The following is a 21,965-nucleotide window of genomic DNA, read 5'->3' as shown; positions in this document are numbered from 1 at the left end:
CCTTTTAATTAATATTTTCAATTGAAAAAGATTCATGTGATAGGACTTTTGAAGCAAGACACTAGATGTATAAAAAATTCAGTCCAATTGGAATACTTTCTTAAATGTTTTAACTTGGTTCAGTAGAATGTGATTGGTTTTCTTTCTCAAGAGTGCAGTGAATTTCTGTTTTTCCTGTTTCTTCTTGGCTCACTGTATTCTGATATCACTTTGCACAGGAAAAAATTGCCTCTTGAAGAGTTTGGTTACATACACTGTTCAAGTGATCCTGACAAGGATGAATGGTAATAAAAATTGTCCATTCTTTGAACATGATTTGGATTACACTGCAGAAATGACATGTCACTATTGGGTAGAGCTGTATGCGGGATATACACAAGAAATGTAGGGCTATATGTGGACATGATTTGTTGTCCTCCTCTTGACACCACTCACTCTACATGCCTGTTCTTTATTTGTAGGCAATAAGCATGCTGACATTTCCATATTCCTTCAGCTGAACAGTTCAGCGTACAGTCAGAAGAACAAGAAAAGCAGCATGTGTAACCATGAATAGCCTGAGATTAATTTCAGTGGATTTTCCAAGAATTTAATTTTAAATTGAAAGGTAAGCCACAATGCTAATTTTACAGCAGTTTTGAAAAGAGAAGGTTAAATTTTAGGATACAAAAAAAAAAGTGTTAATAGCATTCACAAGATAATTAAGAGACTGAAAACTGGCATACAAAATCATCTTTACATTTTAGTTGTAATTACAGGAGAGAACAGATGCTTTCCTTTCATGCAACATAATGTTTTATTTTATCTAGTTCTAGACTTTAATTGTATTACAAGGGCCAAAAGTCAATCTTGGCTTACTTCTATAAATTGTGTCTGTGTTAATAACAGAAATGGGAATAATCATGTATATGCAAAGACATGCAAATGTGTGATACAAACAAAAGTTGTGCTATTGTAATTAGAAGGATGAAACAAGTGTATTAATTGAATTAAGCATCAGTTAATTTCATTAACATTCCAGAGTAGTCTGATGATGAGCACATTAGAAATATCTTAACAATGATGACTGTCTTTCATGTCCCCTTTGAATATAATTTTTGTCATACATAAGAAAATAATGAAAGTTTGTGATCATCCCCTGAAATTTTTTGACCTTGTAATGGTGCAGAATTAATATGATTTTTCTGCTAGTAGAAGATGCAGAATGTTCAAGTATTTCAGAGTACATAAGATGGAGATTACATCCTGGAAATAAAAGATATTTTGGTATTTTAAGTTAGCAAGAACCATTGAACTAAGGCAAAAATTCACGTTGTGGGGAGAACAGGAAATGTAATTTCAATCTTTTATTTCAGTAAATCTGTTTTCAAACTTTCCAGAGAAAAATTGGGCCTGTAAATGTTCAGAAGTCTTGATCAAATACCAAAAGAAGAATCAGAATGGAAACATTCAAGCGTGTAATTTTTCCAGTTGTTAACACAACAGGTGTAATGTCAGCTTATGTAAACCTGTCTAGCACTAAGCAGGTACTTTTTTTCAACAAGACATTTTTCATCAAGAAACAAAAAGTCCTGCTAGACTCAGAAATCTCTGGTTCAGCCAATGTTATTTCAATATTATTGGCCTTCAGCTACTAAAACTTGCAAGCTGGAGAATTAATAACCAGACTTTAGTTGCCACCATTCACTAATGAGGCTGGAATGTGACCTGCACACCTAACCAGCCATGAATAAAACAGAAAAAGCTCAAGGCTCATTTACTACAAGTGTCAAACTAATGCATTTTCTTTCGTGCTAATCCAAAGAAGGATGAGCCCTAGTGCTGCAGCAGTATATCAACATTCAGCTAGCGCAAGCACCACAGTAAAACAAGGGACAATTATTCCAGAAATTCTCAATATATGTTTTCTCTTTTGCTATAAACGTTTCTAATGTCTTGCCCTGGGACTAGAAAACAAACCCACATTAATCCCCTTAGAAAGCTGTATTTTCTGTAATTGTGTGAGATGGGACCACCATTTTATCTACATATTTTACATTCTTCTTTTGCAAATTTTTGCATTCCTTTCTCAGTCTTAAATCATTGCTTTGGCAATAATAATTGTGCATGCCAGAGCTATCAACAGTAGAAAATTCCATATGTTACTGCACAGATGAAACCCCGAGTAGAGACTAACTCAATCTTACCTCCTTTGTATGCACTGCTTCAATCTGGGCAAAAGAGGGGTGTATTGTAAATTTTGTATCTGAAATCTATATTAAAAACTGTGTTTTGTTTGTATTTTCAGTTAAATGAGAACTTCTCACTTGCTTTCTGTCAACTTGAAGGAAGCTTGAAATTATTGTCCAGATACAAATTCGGGGCATGACAACATCTGTGGATTTTCAGAATATAAAGGCTGTGTTTACAACCCTGAAGATTTTGTGGAATAAAGCTGTCTCTGAGAGAGCTGCTTCAGGCCTGATAGGTTGTTCCTGGCTCCAGCACAGTGCTGAATAGACAGCTTTTGTGAAAGCATCCCAGAAACTGATTCTGACACTCTCTTCCTTATTTTCCAGACCATTGAACTCTTACTGATTGGGAATTGAACACTGTAGAGATCCTTTGAACAACTTATGGCATTTAGACAGCATCAGGAGGAAGAGAGTTCACAGTAGATATAAAAGATTTTTCTCTGTGAGTAGTTCCCGAGCTGATAAAGTTAACCTGAGATAAGCATTTAGGGGATTTTGACCATAAAGACAATTTAGTTAGCCAATGGGAACAACCAGAAAGAGTGTAGAAAGAACAGGTGAGTGTGTCTGGAATCCTTTTTACCTTAGTAATTCCTAGATGCTACTTCCTCTCCTTAGAAACAACCAAAAAACCCCATGTAAATTGGAGCAAGGACTTTTTCAGAAAGAGGAGTAATAGCCCATACCTCCTCCCATGGTGTAAAACCCCAGGAAATTCTATGCAGGCTTTTCTCTGCCTTTCGTGTTTTCCACACTCCTAACGCTTTCTGTTCAGCAGCCCCTTGAAGAATGTGGCATTTCCTTTGAGTTAATGAAATTGCTAAAAGCAGCTGTAAGATTTGAACTGAATGGGTTGTTTCTCTGTGAGGAACAGTGCAGTTTCTTTGGGAAGGAATAAACATAGTGAAGAATAAACAGTATGAATAGCTTCAGTCTGAGGAAGGCAGAGATTTGGGGCAGGCTAGAGGAGTTACAATATATATGCATTGGGAAAGAGTAGGAGAGACTAACCATGTAAAATGCTACAGAAAAGAAGATGTAAGGGAAGTGCAAAAAGGTTTAAGAATCCTGCATTAGGGAAAAATCTGAGTTGCTTCAGTTTCCAGCTGAGAATTATTGCGTAGAGATCTCACTCAGAAACAGGTTAGTGCAAAGCTGAGAGGCAAAATGTGGATTTTATGTGAGAAACTGTCCATCCAGATCAGGATTTTGCCAACAGTATCTTCCAAAATTGCTGCTAACCTTCATTGGTCCAGACCTCACTGTGAACTCCAGGCATCTGGTAGACATTTGTTTTTCACTTTTGTAACTGACAAAGAGGAAATGTGCTTGCTGTTGTGCCACCACATATATACTTTAAGTTTGTATTTTTTTAATCACATGGATCTTCTTTTGAATGTCACAATCCTGTGATTACACTCTGTGAATGCTGAAAAAAAATCTGAACCCAGTGAATGTGTGTGCATATGTATATTCAAAGTAATAAGGCAGTAATAAAATAGCATAAGGCCTCCATTGTTGAACTATACTGCTAACAAAACTCATCAAAGAGTTTAGCAAGAGGCCAGTGACACTAAAAACACCAAATTGCTTTGTAGTAGAAACATATAAATAGCATTAAACTTTGTTTGGGAGTCAGCAAAAAAAGAACAGTTCTGCAGCTCAGTTTTTCTTCTGTATAAATAGTGTAGGCATCTCCTTAGTTACTTGGGAGCTGTCAGCTCAGAAACTACAGTTGTTTAAGTAAGTCTGTATAACTGGAGTGCAGGACCCCTAAAAGCCTAGCAAAATAGATTCTTGCAACCATGAGTGTGAAATACATAAACCCCTTACTTGATTTAAAGCCTTAAGCCTCCTTAAAGCCAGTATGGAGGCCCTGATGATGAGGATGCTTGTCATCATCTATTCCTCTACTGACATTTGGTGATTAAGATAAAGGTTGTGGAATAAAATTGAAAAAGATGGGACTGATACCATTATATAGATTTTTTTTTTTCCCCTTAATTGCTACTGAGGTATGCATGTCTTTCCTTCTTATCAGATAAATTGAAAAATAAATGTCTGAGAAACACTCCTGTATCTTGCATCATGGCTGGCTGGCTGGCTTGAAACAAGCAGATGTCATCCAAAATTTGTCAAGGGTCCTGGCCAAGTACTCGATCAAAGCTATTAAATTGTTTTTCCATTCTTCAGCTTTTATAAAATGCAAATTACTTTAAGAAGCTGTGTGTTGTTGTAAGTATGACTGAAAGAAAATGCCTGTAACAGATCAAAATAATTTTTTTAAAGTTGGAAGCTCAAAATACTTGGTTTCTAATAGTCTATTTTGATTTTCTGAAAAATGCCCACGATAGAAAAGTGCTTTTCCATTTAGTAAACACACATGAATATAACTAGACTGTTACAACCTCATTAGTATTAAACTTTTCAGCACTGAACTCACAAATTAGTAATTATCATACAATAATATAATTGCAGAATTATCCTATTGCTGAATATTAATGGACCTTTATGAACTCTTCTGGTAAGCATGAACTGTTTCAATGTTCAGCACCAAAAAAAAGGCAGAATGCCTACCTGCTCACAGGTGGTGCCATGGTAAAAAGCCAACCAACGAACTAACCAAAAACCAATATAAAGCCCTCAAAAAAACCCAGAAGACTGCAAATTTTTGTATTGAACTATGTAGATTATCCATCTGTATGTCATATATATTTCCAGTGAAAGGCAGTTTACAGGCATTTCATGGCAGAAGGACGGAAGAAAACAAAATGAGAGCTACTCATATCTGTAACTACTTTCAGTACTATGAGAAAATTTTTAATTTACTGCAGTGGACAAAGTTATGGCCCCTTTACCTTCTGAAAATTCTTTAGGACTCTGCTGTCTTCCGTAAGTGTTTTCCTTGTCAGCTTTTTGTACTGAAGCGCAAACTGCAACAGAAAAGCTGGAGTCTTGTCCTAGGGATAGCACTGTGTATTCTTAGGTATTAGACTCACACATGTCCAATATGATAATACTTCTTACATCATGCTGTTGTCAGCTCACTCTCCACTGATAACTCTGTTGTTACAGAGTAAATGTAAATACTTCAGGACTCAAACTACAAATCAGTTTGTCCTTGATAATCTCTCTTTCTAGGAAGTATTTACCTCTAATCCAGCTCTTTTCCCTTCCTTATTTCCTCACATTTTTCTGCATCTTTTCCATATTCTTTTTAATCATTAAGGCAGTAAAAACAGATGTATTTATTACCTTGTGAGTGACAATACTAATAAAGGAGAAAAATACTGTTCAGAGATCTTTGTTAACAGGACAGGAATGGAAAGAGTGCTTTTTAGTCCACAAAAGTTGGGAAACAGCAAAAGTAACAAAATTATTTGTAAAACTAACATAAAAACTCATAACCTTAAGAATCTGAATAGGTTTTCCCCATTTGACTGCCAATTTTCGGTCTTTTGAAATTACAGGGTTTTCTGCTTTCATGCAGAGATCCTTCTCATTTTTTTTGAGAGCACGCTCAAAATCCCTAATTTTGTGTGATTTCCTCCCCACCAATAGTGAAATACATAGTATTAAGAGGAGGTATTCAGGAGGTGGAATATGGAGAAAGGTCCTTATTCAAGGAAATACAGAATCTTCTATTATAATCATCTTCACTCATCATAAACCCACCTACCTTTAGACTGTCATCACACTGATACCCTGGGAGCCACCAGTAGTTGTAACAATGCAAGGGGAACCCATGCTTAGCTGGACACATTTCAGGAAGCCTGCAGGCTCCTGATATGTCACTCTCCCAACTATGCTAAAACCCATCTGACCAGCTGAACACAAATGGAGATCAAATTATCAGATCTTGGCCCTCAGCAATGACAGTTTCCTATACTAGCTATATTGCCAATGTAATTCGTCTATTGAATGAGACTCCCTTTATTTTTACTCAGAACAAATATAATGTTGTCGTGTCCAAAGGCTACATTTTCCCTTTTGAAAACACTCTTTTTCATCCTTTTCATTTAAAAAAAGTCCTTTGTCTGCATTCTTTTGTGGTCTGAGGCTCCTGTATCTCAGCCAAACACTGATACATTCATTGCAGGCTTCAGCTGCATTGCAGAACCTGAATAGACATTGAGGCTACACGGGCGACTTCAATTAAGCAGTTCTATAGAGCTGATATTTTTTGTTGAAAAACAGTGTCTTTTTGCAAGGCCAAACAAAGTGGTATTTCCAGGAATGCAAATCAGAACAACATACTTAAAAAATAGTAACTGCCAAGGTTACTAATTGTATGCATTCAGCAGAGAGTAAGTACAAAGACCCATTTACCTAGTTGTGTCCTTCTTATTCACTACCATTGTGAAATTCCAACTATGTATATTACAGCAAATATGCATATGATAAAGTAGAATTTCAGTGAGAAATTTCCAGATTTTAACAAGCAAATTACAAACTTTTGAGACAGTAAGGTTTGTTTTCTTGGAAAAGCATACAAAAGTCTTATTATTCCTACGCACATGTACACAGCAGAGATTCTCACAAAAGTACAAGAATGGAATTACTTTTCCTTCACCCTTCTTGTAAGACACAAATTCATTGTACTTCATGACGAGCTTTAGAGCCCCATATGCGACATGCTGATGTGTTTCTCTCAACTACCTGAGACTACGGCAAGTATTCTGCTGCTTTTTGGGTTTTTTTTGCTGTTTGTTTTGTTTTGCTTTTTAATAAAACATTTGAAACTTCCTTCTAAATGTGCTTTTCTTCTTCTTTTAATTATATTGGATAATTTTTACCCATTTATTTGCTGAAAAGCGAAAGAGGACCTTCATTCCTTGACTTTTGGGAAAGAATTTCCCACATGGCTTTAAATCCTGCTGCACTTGAAATGGTTGGGCCCGTTCCATCCCACTCTCCTCTTTGTTTCCTTCTTCCTCTGGACCCAGCAACCCAGCAGAAGCCTTTGTGTGTGTGTTCCAATCTGAGCCAAATCATCACAGATTTCTCTGTCTGGCCTAGGCTATTATTAGTCCAGCCAGCAACTGTGGCTCTTTTGATTATTTCAACAGCTGGTTTTGTTGCTTGTCTAAAGACATGAAGGCACAGCTCCCTCCTCCCCCTAGAAACTGCTTCCCCAGATAAAGGGCTGTGTCAGGATCTGTTCCAAGACTGCTAAGGTAGATCTGCCATTACTGCTCAGGAGCACTCTGTCAGAGGCCCATCTATCTCCTGCAGACTGGTTAAAGACTACCTCCTTCCTAGGTACCTCCATTATTTCCACACCTTTATCAGGCATCAAGCCAGAGATGTGTTGTTGCATTTGACAGAAAACTATAAAGCTGTTTATCACTTGAAAATGCCACCATAAACTAGAAGTGAGGCACAGCTCACAGAGTATGGATGAGAGCATCTATCAACCATTCTCTAGACGGAATTGCTTATAAGAAATGGAGTTCTAAACATCCACCCTCCATCTCTGCTTCCTTAAGAGTCCTTGCATATTGGCCAATTCTGCAACTGAGAGAAATTAAGAGTATGTGAACAAACTGTTTTCAACATTCCTGAATATTACCCTATATACACTTGTTCTGCAGGAGTTTAAAATGTGAAAAACATCTCCAAGCTTGAATGCTTGTGGCATTTGTACACTGGGAGTGGCAGTATACCTGCAGACAGCATACCCTGAAGAATCTGAGCTATTGGTAAGCAACCTCCTTTTGGAGGCAGTGCACATTATTGAACATTTTTGCAATAAATATTTCAGAGATATGATTCAAGTATTTCATGCAGTGTTGCCTTGCATTTTAATTTTGTTTAAATGCTGGGAATTTTTTACTTGTTTCTGGCAGTATTGATTGGAAACTGTTTCCAGTACTGTTTACAATAGTATGTCGGTCATTGCTACCTGGATCTTTCACCCACATATAAATTTGTGTCTTAGTTTGACCTCTTCTTTTCTGGTGAAATTCACCATCTTCAATCAGTTCCAGGCATTTCCTGAACAGCTCCTCTAGCTGTGAAACTCAGTCGGTGTCCCAAGTGCATTTCCTTTTGGCAGAGCTTGGTATAAGGCCAAGGGGTTGCTTTGGAGACTTCATTATATAATTTAGGTATTGTGCTTTCATTTTTAAGTAGGACTTTCCTTGTGAACACGAATGAATTCTTGGTGATTATTAATGTTAAATACTCATTATATTTCCATATGGTATTATTTGAGATTTTGGAGAATGTTTTTCTTAGTCAAAGCTGGAACTGCTCTGTCCAGGACATTTTTCTTAGGCTGAAGATCTCTTCTAATGTGTTTTTCAGTTTTATATGCTTGGAAGCCTCTGTGCTAATCTCATCAACGGCAACACAAGCAGGTTTCATTCAGTTTTCTGGGCTCTTTGCATTATGTTCTATGGTATATTTCTTTTTTTTTCCTTTCTTGGTCATTTTACATTCTAGAAAGCTTCTTTTCCTCCCCTCAGCTGCCAGCAGTAGTGATACACATAGTATTAAGAGGAGGTATCTAGGAGGTGGAATATGGATGGTCCTTGTCACTCTTTGTAGTTAGTAGAGATCAGGAGCTGAATTTTGCCTGCAGAGAGACGAACCAGAATAAAAACAACACATACTGTTTGGTTTACATGAGATTCTTTTCTCTCTCACACACACATGCACATACCAGCTGTGTACACCATGGAACCATGCTGTTCTTCCTCATACTTTCTGCATTGAACTTTTGTGTGTGTGTGTGTGTTTAGTTTTGTTGTCGTTGTGGGTGAGGCTTTCCTGCAGAGACATACAGTGTATCTGCAGCAGCAGTGCTCCCCTGAGGAACTTTGTATCCAGTTCATCACAGAATCATTGAATGCCTAGGGTTGGAAGGGACCATAAAGATCATCTAGATGCAACCCCCTGATTACATACAAGGCACGCTGATCTTGCATTGAAATTGTGAGTTGAGGTGAGATTCTCCAATCCACCCATGCAGAGGTCATCTGAAGCATGAGGCTTTTAAGAACACAAATCTGTAGCTGGAGGTTTGATTTGTCTGGTACATAGTCCTGCTGTACATCCAGTTTTATGCTTGGCCTTGTGTCCTTCTATAGCATTAAATTTTATTTCCTTCTAAAGTGTAACTATTATACCACTCTAAATGTTCCAGTTTAAAAATGGCCTCTGTTAAGACATAATGATCTTATAGTCAAGCTCTGAAACACTAAGACATGCATAGATTATAATTTGTGTTCACACATTATGAGATATCTCTCAGTTTTGGGATCGCATACGTTTTTTTCAACCTGCACAATCCATTTTATTCACTGTACAGAGTAGACAGTGCTTAGTAAGTCAGCACAGATATTGCTCAACATTAGGGTTACTCAATGTTTTGTTGTACCTTTCTGGTCGAACTTGTGGTCACATTTTATTTATTTACTTCCACTTATTCACCTGCTCTAAAGCTGAATTTAACTTCCTTATATGCTTTTTTTCTTTTTCTTTTTCTTTGTGGTGCCTAATATGGTGTCATATACTAAAAGATTTATGACTTGGTTTTACAATAACTATATGACGTGAAAGAGCAGTATCATTTAAATCTCAGATATGGGCAACTGAGGCCCAGGAAAAAAAAAAAAAACAAAAAAAAACCAAAACCAAAACCAAACAATTCAAGCTAAAACTACACCTGACTTCTGAGTGTCCAACTTGAAACGTGGCCAGATGTTTCATATCACTTCTGCGCTGGAAGCACCTACCTCACCAGTTTCAAGTGGGTCTGTAAGATTACTTCTCCCGAAGTGGTTTAAACCACCCTAACAAACCCCACGCCAAGAAATACATCCTCCTGGCCGCGGAGTAGAGCCGGCTGCCCTTTGAACACCTGCCGGGGCCTCTCCTCGGCCCTGGGCCGATGGGCCTTGCTCTGCTGGGCCAGGCTGCTGCCCTGCCCTGCCCTGCCCTGCCCTGCCCCGCCCTGCCTGCCCTACCCTCCCCTGCCCCGCCTGCCTGCCCTGCCCTGCCCCGCCTGCCCTACCTGCCTGCCCTGCCCCGCCCTGCCCTGCCCCGCCCTCCCCTGCCCTGCCTGCCCTACCTGCCTGCCCTGCCCTGCCCCGCCTTGCTCTGCCCTGCCTGCCCTGCCCTACCTGCCCTGCCCCGCCTTGCTCTGCCCTGCCTGCCCTACCCTCCCCTGCCCCGCCCTGCCCTCCCCTGCCCCGCCCCGCCTGCCCTGCCCCGCCTGCCCTACCTGCCTGCCCTGCCCCGCCCTGCCCTACCTGCCCTGCCCTGCCCCGCCCTGCCCTGCCCTGCCCCGCCCGCACCCCTCGCTGCTCCTGGGGCTCCCGGCTTCTCGGCCCGCCCTTTTCACCTCCTTACCCTCCTCGTCAGGGCAGGAAGCCTCGTCTCCCCCTCAGCACGGAGCTGCCCGGCTTCACACGCCCCTGGCCCGGCGCCGGCCGGGACCCCCGCGGAGCCCGCCCGGCCCCGGCTCCGGGCCGGCCGCGGTGCCCGGCGGCGGCAGCCAGGTACCTCCCCCAGCCTCCGCCCCCTTTTGTGCCGTGCCAGGCAGCCGCCGGGTTTCCTGCTGACGCCGGAGAGCCGCGGATGGGCAGGAGGGGCCGCCGCTGCTGCCTGTCCTCCCGCTCGCTGCTGCCTGTCCTCCCGCTCGCTGCCTGCCGCCCGGTCCCCGCCCGCCCCGCCGGGCGGAGCGCGGAGCGGCCTGGGCTGACGGCCGGCGCCGGGCGGGCGGGCGGGCGGAGGGGCCGCAGGTGCGGGGCAGGCCCGGGAAGCGCGGGGGCCGAGCGGCCGCGCTGGGGGAACGCGCCGGCCTCGTCCGGTGGGGGCGGGAAGGCCCCCGGTCGGGACATGGCGACCCCCGCTGCTTGAATGCGTCCAGCCGCCCCTCCGCCGCCGATGGCCGAAGCCTGGAGGCTGGAGGAGGACGAGGAGGAGCTGCGGGAGCTCGGCAGGAGGCACCGGCGGGTCGCCCTGAGCTCGGCGGCAGGTGAGGGGCGAGGGCGGGCGGGCGGGCGGCCTCGTGTTGCTGCGGGCAGCCCGGGCCTGAATTCCTGTGCGGGGCCGGGCGGCGGTGGAGGTGCCGCCCCGGGGTGCCCCGTCCCCTCGGCTGCTCCCCAGCTCCGCTCGGGGGCAGCTGAGCTACCCCGGGCTGGCCCGAGCTCCCCGGGGGTCTGCCCTCCTGGCTCTGCCCCGGGCCGGTGCCTTCTCCGAGCTCACGGAGCTGACACGGACACACGCCGTCCACCGGGGACATGTCCAGGCGCTCAACGTGCTGTATCAGGAAGTAAAATGCCGATTTTTCTTGAAGGTACCAAGATGGTGGAACATCTTGGTATCAAGGATACACACGTGTAACCATTTCTGTGTAGGTATGGAGAGCAGGCAAGAATCGGTGTGTGAAGGCATGGAGATGGGAGCTTGGGAGCAAGCGGATTGATTCGTCTTTATAGAGAGACTTGGAGGTCACAACAAGCTTTTATTTGAAGTAGTGAAATTCAGACATCATTGTTAACTGAGGGGCAATGGGTATATCACCTTGCTGTGGTCACTGAGGTGTGAATGCAGCATTTCTTTTTCTATTAATGTAAAATCTCCCCCAGAAGGAAGTGTTTTCCTAAGTGTGTTTCCAAGGAAAATCTCAGCCACACTGTGCATTAAAAGCTAAATTCCAGATATTCTGATTTGTAATAATTATGATACAACCTTAACGATATGCTGACTTCTACAATTCACGTGGTTTTGCATCCATATGAGCAACAAGAAATTGAGTGACCCTTCATAGATGACAAAAACACAGCAATTTGAGGGATTGCAGAGGAAAACTTGCAACACGCAGGCCCTGTGACTTCTAGTGACCTTAGTTATGTCACTGCATATCTGGGCAGGTGCAGGACTAGAAGGAGCCTATTGAAGCCATTGTGGCTTGGCATGTATGCAGGGTTTTACCATGTCTAGGGTAGGGTACAAAAAAAAGTGTTGGTTCCTCTGTGGCTTTCCTTCAATACCTAAGTGTTCATACTGCTAGTTACGATGCCTGCTTTGTAAAATGGTTTCTTTTGGAGATTTTTGTTAGCAGAAAACGTATAATTGGTTCTACAGTTTTTATATATGTATATATGATATATATTATACCTTTGCTGCATTCCTGTGGAACAAAGTTTGTTCCCAGAGTTTGTCTTTGCACAATGCTACTAATCAATAATAAACGGCCTGTGTCCTTTTTAAATTTTTACTATTATTTTGTCCTGACAACACCCCTTTGAAATGAACACCACCCTGCTACCTTACTAATGTAAAGTATGTGTGAATGAATAGCGTTCTAGTTTAGCTGTCTCACCTGCTTTCCATCCGTTTGCAAGACTACACTGAAAAACCACACAAAAACTCCCATCAAAGGATCCTTTAGGCATCCATGAAGAGTATCACCCGAGGTAGAAGAGTTTGCTGTTCTTCCCTTACTTGACAATTCTCTTATACCTTCATTTACAAACCTATTAAAAATAAGTGGTTTGGGGTTTTGTAGGTGTAATATGCAGTTACACTGCCAAAATAGTAATATAAATAGGCGTTAAGTAAGCCTGTTAGATATTTTTGCAGGGTTTAAGAAATGTAGTTTTATCTTAGCAGACTGTCAATTTAAGCATCAGTCAGTTAAACGAATTATGAATACAAGCAGCTTAAATTTCTGGTATGTTCACCTTATGCATCAAAGTGCATAAGGGCTGTTACTCACCTTTGTCCTGCACGTACAAGGCATGTATGCAAAGTGGTAGTTGAAAGGTGAAAGTTCGCAAGTGCTTCTGAGTTACTAAACACTCAGACATGTAATTAGCACCATTTTATTGGAGGACCAGAACACAAGAGACGATGGAATGAAGGAACAGTATCTTCCTTTGAAGGTAGTCACAGTTGTGCTATGCCAGATAAGGTAGGATGAAGCCAGCTAAACTTAATCTACCAGCTTGCTGCTGCTAGAGGTGTGGTCTCTTTCATGGATGTGCACCTCTGCTCGCTCTCGTGTCAGCTCTGCTGCTTGTCCAGCTCATTGGTGAGTGAAGTCACTGAAATTGTGGTTTGGTGGCAGCCTGGCTGACCTAACTAGTGGTTGCTGAGGCCTCTCGTGGAGCCTTTTTGCTCACTGGAACCTGCACCAACCTGTTCTGGTGCATTGGCCAAGCAGAGAGCTATTTTTCTTGTTCTCTTCTGTGGATGGGAGCTTGCTGATTCAGCTCGCTGGAATGGTTTTGTACAGGTTCTGATGAATGTTGAAGCTGGCACAAGTGAATGAGTAGGAACATTCAGCCGGGGGGAGGTAAGAGACTGTGCCAGCTGGGATTTTATTTTGGTTTAGGTTGCTGTGAAACTGCAGTCTGAGAGCTGCTAGAGATCTGCTCACGTGCAGTTTTTTATTTGGTTGGTTTGAGGGTTATTTGGTTAGTAGGGGGTTTCGTTGGATTGAGTTGGGGGCTTTTTTCTGATTTAATGAGCTGAAGGGACCTGCTGAAGCGCTAGGGAAGTACCAGAGCTGGTGTTAAAGTAGGTAATGAAAGCTTGGAGGTGTGAGCAGATGAGATGGGCCAAACTATCCTTGTCCATGGAGTAGTCATATATAGCTGACTGTTTCTACCCCACTGCATGTCATGATGATAGAATAATTTTCTCCGAGTTCAAGAAAGGCTTTTAGTTAGCGTATTCTGTAAAACCTGTGAGAAGATATTAAGTAGAGCAATTTGAGACTCTTCTAATGAAATTATTGTCTGAGAAGATGCGGATTGATTTTTTTCTGTATATATATATGTATAGATTATTTTAAGTGATAGGGACAAGAACTATAATAAATTCTTTAAAACTTGAGAAGAATTAAAGTTCCTCTAACTACATCATCTGGTCACCTGCTGTGGGAAAGGAAACCAGCTTTGCTGGAAACCTTTGTGCTTTTACTGCAATATAAACAAGTAATAAAATGTGATCAATTTCTATCCCCTTGTTGCATATTTCTGTCATCTACATTATTGTTCTAGGAAGTAATAGAAAACACTGGATTTTTACTGGATTTTTTTGGTTTGGAATGTTAGTATTTTTATGTAGTTTGTTTTTAATTAAGTGGGGGGGAAAATCAAACAAACAAACAATAGCAGCAAAGACATAAACTAAAATCCTCTTGCCCCGTAAACTTACAGACTCTCTAACTTTGTATCTCAATCTGGTATTTTCTTATTTTGACTAGCTTTTTATTCTGTGACTACTGAGTAAAATAAGTGGGCTTGCAGGAAAGTCTGTAGTGCATATAGCAAACCTTAGTTATGAACTGCATTGATTAATTACATGTCCTTGCTCCACATTAGGACTGAGGGAGAATCTCAATATTCTGATGTTATCTAAAGTGCACAATGAATTTTTAACAGAGAATAATAATAATACAGATATTCAGTATCTGTATTATTTCACTTTGAATTCTGTTCAGTGTTCCTTGAGAAAGAGTAGCCCATTATGGATGTGGCAGATGTTTCCTTACTTAAAAATAAAATAAAATTGTCAAATATAAACATCAATAATGAAATGTATTTGAGTTCATAATGAAGAGCTATTATGATTTGTACTTTAATGTGTGGTTAAAAGTAGTGATGGTCAATAATACAAGGAAAGGCTTTGACTTAATTTTATGTTGCTCTTGTTTTTACTTATCACAAATGCTTATCTGTGATTTGTTCCCACACAGTGGCTGTAAATTTTGCACACAAGTCTTGCTGTACTGACTGAAACATCTCCGTTGTTTTGTTTGTTGTTGTTTTTCTTGGTTTTTTTTTGTTCACCCTCCTCTGTTTCTCCATAGTATTTCAGATGTTTTCTGGAACTTTTTCAACTTCAGTGGGCAATTCTAGATTATGGATGAAATAATGTATTTTTTATTGTTTTAGGTTTTTTTGTGTGTGTGAGAGTGCTTTGAAGGTGTTTTTTTTTTTGCCAAAACAAGATCTAATTCAGAATTGGATCAATTCTTTACATTCCCACAACTCCCACATCAAACTGGTGATGACTTGTTATAGAAGCTGAGAACAATGAGCTGTGTCCAATATAACAGATTAAGGTTGTATTTCAGTGCTCAACGTGCTGAGAGGTTATGGGGGTACATTTGTGTAGTGTGTCTGACAAAATTCAGTGAACAGTGTAAGCATGACAGGCTTTTTACAGGTAAATTAAGAATTTGAAAGAAGAGTGCTCAGCAGTTTTTCCTATGTTAATGCAAAATATGTGTTTGGTCTTAAGAAGTAACAAGTAACACCATCTGAGATACTTCATTAAATTCTTAAGTCTGAGACTGATAAAGTAATAATGTCCTTTAGGGTTCGCTGGATTATAGAACGAGCAGCCTCACCTTAGTACTTCCCAAGGTGTGCCAGTGACCCTGGAACAGAGAAAAAGTGTGATTAGGAAAAAGGTGGCTCCAAGTTAATTGCTGTCATCTTAAAATCTTAACCAAATTTTGCATTAAAGAAAATCTGTATCTTACAGCAGAGAAGTCAGCATTGTTTAGCTTGAATTTTTTTTAATCTGTGGTCCTCTGTCCTTCAGTGCTGATTTGGAAGTTGTTCAGCTTGTTCGTAGTGAGAATCGCCATTTATTGTCTCCTATTCAGTGAAGAAAAAAATAATAAGCCAAATAGGACAGATCAACTATCGTGAAAAAATGCATAAGGTCTGCCTGTGATCTGTTAGTCTGTCCACAGGTACACTAGAAGTCCTTAAAAAGGGGACTGAAAGAAGAGTTGCAAGGGGAGGTCTGGGTGCCTTTATTTATTTATTTATTCAGTTGGCACACAAGTACAAGAAGCAATAGAGTTGATAGCCAGCTGGGCATCTCTTCCCTCTTTTTCCTGGGATTCAGTCTTTTTGTAGGCCCAATGCAGGCTCAAAGACTTAAGTTTTAGTAATTGCTTTGGGCACCACCACAGCAAAGAACTTAAAATTCAAAGAGCACATGTTCTTCTGTAATACTCTTTGACTGGCAGTGATATGTTATATCTTGTAATTATTTAAAATATTATCTGATTAGGCCTTTTCTGTAGCCTGTTGAGGTTACTGCACACATTTCCACTAAACTTCATAGTCTTTGCATTTACTTTACTTGAGCTAAATACAAGATACTAACTTAATTGTGGAAATTCACCAACATATTTGGAAATTCTGCTTGCTGTTACTTGCCCAGAAGTTTAGACTGAACCACAGAGAATGTTGTGTCTTCTGAAGAAGCAACCCTCCTAAAAATGAAGAGTTTTTAGAAGGAAAATTAATAACTTCTAATAGTCAACAGAGTGATTCCCTAGCCAGGGAAACTGTAGAAGGACAAATAATAATAATAAGTATAATGAATAAGTGATGAAATGGAATTTCTTCATTTAGGTTATAGCCAAAGCAAGGCACAAGAGTGTATAATTACATAAGGAATTGTAAGTTTGTAGCCAAAGAAAATAATCAATTGAGTTTTTATTGCCCAAAGACCATGCTGTTAACTGTGTTGCGAGCAATCATTTCCTGTCAAGATAACAAAGGATAAATCAGGGTAGTTGCATAAAGAATGGAGACAGACAGCAAAGGGCAGAGTGAGTCGTAACCTCATTGCAAGAAGCTTTTACCTTAGTGGTTGTTGTTTACAGATGGAGAAAACTTAATATTTGGAAGTGAATTTCTCAATATTTAACTTTTGACCATATAGCCTTGATTTAAAATCTGGAAACAATAGAGAAACAGTTTTGACACTCTCTCCATTAAAGGTTGATGTTATTCTATGTATGTTGTTTCAATAAGTATCTCATACACTGTGTGTAGTATGAAAATAAATGTTATTTTGATAGCACTTAAAGCCATTTGACATCAATTCCTTCTGTTGATGTTTATGATCTATAGTTAAATACAGTGCCTTACATTTAGCATAGTTTGGTTTCTTTACTTAGATGATTGTGTTTTTGGCCATGGAAGTATTGGCTGGAAAGGAGCTCTAGGATCACCTTGTCCAGCCTCCTGCTTGAAGCAGGACTATTGCCAAGGACAGATCCATCCAGCCAAGGCTTTATCAAACTGTGACTTGAAAAGTATCCCAAAGGAAAGGGACTTACCACCTCTGAAGGTGACCTGCTATAGTGCTGCACTACCTCCTGGTGAAATAATTTTTCCTCTCATTCAACCTGAACCTCCCAAGCCACAGTTTTTACCATTGCTCCATGTAATATTGTCCACTAATACCAGGAAGAGTTTGTAGTTTGTGTCTTTGGGTTGGTTTGGGCTCTGAGCAACATGATCTACTGGGTGGTGTCCCTGATCATGCAGGGGGGTTGGAACTAGATGATCTTTAAGGTCTTTTCCCACCCAAACCATTCTATGATATTTTACAAACCAAATCTATGCCTGCTTTCCATGGCTGTGTGTAGCGGTATTTGGGTCCAGCTTAAAGAGCTGGATGAAAGCAAGGCTGAAAAATTTCACTCCATAGCAGAAACTGAATGTAACACATCTTCCTGTTGATTTTATTTCCTTTTTTAATATTCTGTTAATATTATTTGCTTTTTTTCCCCGTAAGCTTTTGAAGTGTGTTGTATTTATTTAGTGTGTGAGTCGCCACCTCAGTCAGCTTGTTCAGACTATTGGAGAAAAAGTGATTGGATCAGAACATGCAGAAGATTTCAAATGATGGGCATTGTCACCCCTATGACTAGTAGGGTGTACTGCCTCAGCCGTTTAGACCCATGTTAGTAGCTCTCAAGTGCTACTAACAAGTAGCACTACTAACAAGAATTTTGTAATTTTTATGTCCTTGGGAACATCACGTTGGATCAGACAAAAGGTTCATCTTCTCAGGTAACCTGTTTCTTGCATTTGCCTACAGATGTCTTAAGGAAAGTATGCAAGAAACATCTAGGATTCAATTTTTGCTTCCAAGAGAGATTCCTTCCCCTCTGCAGCAATGTCTTAGCAACTTCTCAGAGGCTGCATACGAAAGGCTCTGCTAAATAGATGTCATTTGATTCATCTTTCATGATTTCAATTCCTTTTTTAAATCCATGCTTTTGATCTTCAAATCTTATATAGTAGTAAAGAAGACAAATATAATTATAAAAAAAACAGTTGCTGCCTTTTACATACTGCTTGGTATTTTTACTGGGTATTCAGTATTTCTTGAATTATGATAATAAATTTTTATCTATATTTTGCTTTTTTAATATGCTTTTAAACACCATTATTTACACTCTTAAAAACTTAGGCCATTTTTCAAGCAATGTGTTTCCTACAAAGGGGTTTCTGATCCATTCTTCTAGACTGAATACTCTATGCATAAAAGAAACCATTTGATCGGTTTTCTTCAACTATAACATTTTGCTTCTATTTGTAAGAGGTAAGCTAAAATAATATAAATCGTTTTATTAAGGTGATACATTTCTACTCATCACACACTCTGTCTTGCATTAAACCCTGAGCACTCAGTATCACAGATCTGCACATGAAAACTGACTCAGGTTGTGCATATCTGTGTTAAATAATTCACAAGCAATGTTAAGTGAATGGTGTACTGTGATGTTATTCATTATTAAAATACTGTTGACTCATCCTGTTGCAGCGATAAGACATAAATGCCTCGAAACAAGCTCAGCATTTTGATAACTTTCTCATAACAAATTGCTCCATCAGCATGCTGTATTCATTTTATGATTGTCTGCACTGTAAATCTAGGGTACAAAAAGTAATAGCAACATGGTACTTGGGATCATAGTAAGCTTTGGAAAAAATCTCTGTTTCCACCTAGTAGTTTGAAAAGGGCATTGTCAGGTGCCACAGTTTATTTGATGGCAAATGTTGTAAGCTTTGTCACTTATCATAAGCTTGTGTATGTCTGAAGAAATACCCAATGATCCCCAGACTTGGAATGGTGAAGCTGAGAATGGAGCTCCTGAGAGTGGGACACCTACTGTAGTCTACCGTGTCCGCTATTTAAGCAGGCCAAGACAGTGCTTGGAAGAGTGTTCCTGCCAGTATGGAACAGGTATCACTGAAAGATGAGGTGGGATGATGCTGCAGATCTGATGTATCCAGTGCTCATGGACATAACTTCATTATGACAAAATCTGTTTTCCATGCTGGTGTGCAGAGGTTGTTGTAGATCACCAGTATAATCTCTGGGAAGTGCATGGTAGCTGCTGCCATGACAATAGGCATGCTTCATGTATCTCATTGCTCTCCACTAGCCTGGTGTTGGGGGAGCCATTATCAGGAGCTATTTACCTGAGGTGTGTCATTATGGTATTTCACTCGTGGCACTGTAGCAATGTAGAGGTACTTATTAGTGTATTTACAGAGGTTGGATGCCTCTGACAGGCTCTTGTAGGACTTTTTAGTGTGTGCACAAGAGTGGGAAGAGTCTGGGAGTGCGTGGGAGGAGAGATTTTTCTTCAAGGTACTGAAGGGTTGGAACAGCCTCTGGTAGCATCGCCAGGGTGTCAAACTCTGGGTTTGTCTGCAGTAAACACAGGATCCTTTCTTTTCAGGGTTTCTGGATGCTTATGGCTTTGCCATCCTTTTGCTTTGTGATTTTTAAGTTGCCTTATGGTTTTTGGAGCCTCTCATTGAACAGCAGGGAAAAAGCTTCCTGTTACCATGAGTAGCAACTGAAAGGCTGGAATTTGCATTTAGAGCACTGACAACAAGATGCAGTAGCCTGATGTCAAGGCTAGAAGCAGCTAAAAATTACTTTTTATGATAGCTGCTTTTTCTATTGTGCTCTTTTTGAGAAGCTGGAAGGAGGAGGAAGTACAATTGCTGAACACTGGGAAAAACAGCTGAGAAGGCTCTGCGAAATAGTGTAATTTCTCAGGAGTGCAGAGGTAGGTGCAGTCAGCTCTTGTCTAAAGTACAAGGGCCATATATGAAGAATGAACAGTGTGTGCGTCTAGTATGCATGGTTGTTTACAAGGCATATTTTAGAACTACGATCCAATTAAGACCCTAATTTAGTGTTGGTCAGATGAGTCTTCACAGCTTCATTTTCACATGGACGGGGTTGATACAAAAGACATGGCTGCAGAGAGATCCAATGTATTGCACAGATGGGCCTTCTGCAAGAGATGGAATCATGCTGCAAGGAATCCAGCTCTGCATAGTGACTTCTGGACAGGATGGTTTTTAAGGACCAAAGGGCACAAGTATGCAGATTTATACACACGTGTTCCACTAGTAATTAAAGAGTTTGAGGCACCTTAAAGGGCATTTGGCAGATGTTTAACACTTACTTTGGACTAGAAGTGGATAAACTCATCTCACATCCAGTAAAATGTCTACATTATCACATAAAATGCATTAAAATATGACACGTTTCAAGAACAGACGATTGCTGGGCTTCCTGTTCTGTGGAATGCTAGCTTAGAGTTGCACAACTTTTAAGCATGTGCTCAAAGCTAATGGATGAGAGTTATCTCAGTTTACAGTAATTTATTGGTATATGCAAACATTATTAAACAAATCATTTTATTACACCTTTGAATCAATACTTTTCATGGTGTTTCTAGATCTTGTAATCTTTGTTTTATGAGGAAATGCAAGAGACCTTTTTTGGGAATAGTCCATTATGTGGTACTTCAGAAAATGTGAGAAGCAATTGTTACATTCACTGTCCCAGAATTTTTATTTCTTTGTGACTGTTGATAAGAATTAGCAATATCACTGGAGGAAGATATTTTGTTAATAGGCTAACTTCAAGTGCACTTCTGTAGAAAATCAGTACTTGCAACAAAATCGTTAAGCTTAAGAATGTTCTCTTGTAAGATTTCTTTATGTGGATTGGGTAAACAATTTGGGGATTCTTTCATCATAAATAGTGACAAGGGACCACGAAATATTCCAAGAACAAGATATTGAGTATTTCAGTGGTATCTTAAGGGAAAGAAATACTGTTATTTCCCTGGTACATTTCTTCTATTTTTAGAGATTTTGTTCTTTTATGGTTGAGTGTGTTACAATATTTAATTTTAATAAGTAATTTTCTTTCTCTCTGTGTCATTTAATCTCCCTGGTCTCCAAATTTCTCCCAAAATACAGACCTGTGCACTTGCTTGTACTCACCCTAATGTCTAATTCCTAAATGAGAAGCAGTGTCATCTCTATTTCTGTCACTGACTTCACAGTATGAAAAAAACAAAAAAGGATTTTTCTTGTTTGTGATTTTAAAGCTGAATTACTTTCTTGTGATACAGAAATGGGAATATATTCTGCTGATATTGCTATTCAGCACTTCATTATGAATTCATGTGTCATGGACAATAAATAAGACATAACTTCCAAGTGCATAATGCGTAAGATTACACTGAAGACATTTGTTGTTGAGATTTGCCATCTCAATAGTAAAAACATTGCTTTGGGTTTCAGTTGCCCAGTGGGACAGAATTTTTGAGTTGGCAGGGGAGATTGGAAGGGTGAAGTTTGCCAAGTGTTTTTTACATTCAAGAGTAAATATTCTTACTGTGTAGCATAGTAGATAGAGATTTAATCTTTTGAAAGTAATCAGGTAGTATGTGATTTCTCAAAAATTGTAAGTTGATTATCTGAAATATGTACAACAAAGGCTGCTTCTGCAACACACAGTTTTATACTGTGTAGGTCAAAGGAAATTGCTTAAATGGTGGAAATTATATCCCCTGCAGTCATAACCTCAAATTATTCTGCTTGTGGCCAGGAATGCACAAGTTTAGGA

The 21,965-nt window shown here is 40.1% G+C and overlaps 1 protein-coding gene and 1 long non-coding RNA gene across 3 annotated transcripts in view; one reads left to right on the top strand and one right to left on the bottom strand.

Annotated features, from left to right (window-relative positions):
• Positions 1–567: 567 nt before the first annotated feature.
• Positions 568–10,744, bottom strand: LOC127383683 (uncharacterized). Its single transcript, XR_007889257.1, has 2 exons — positions 10,593–10,744; positions 568–8,814 (listed from the first exon to the last, which is right to left on the bottom strand). It is a non-coding gene; the product is annotated as an uncharacterized LOC127383683 (long non-coding RNA).
• Positions 10,745–10,779: 35 nt separating this feature from the next.
• Positions 10,780–21,965, top strand: part of SH3D19 (SH3 domain containing 19) — an 83,135-nt gene continuing 71,949 nt past the window's right edge. The window contains exon 1 of one of the 2 annotated variants that reach the window (XM_051616952.1): positions 10,780–11,220. In XM_051616952.1, coding sequence (XP_051472912.1) covers positions 11,103–11,220 — 118 coding nt within the window. In that variant the 5' untranslated portion in view covers positions 10,780–11,102. The remainder of the gene's footprint in view (positions 11,221–21,965) is intronic. The other variant, XM_051616953.1, reaches the window with a different exon arrangement.

This window comes from Apus apus, chromosome 4, assembly GCF_020740795.1.
Source record: "Apus apus isolate bApuApu2 chromosome 4, bApuApu2.pri.cur, whole genome shotgun sequence".
Classification (NCBI taxonomy): Eukaryota; Metazoa; Chordata; class Aves; order Apodiformes; family Apodidae; genus Apus; species Apus apus.
Note: the sequence above shows the minus strand (reverse complement) of the source record. Positions and strands in the feature narration are given on the sequence as shown.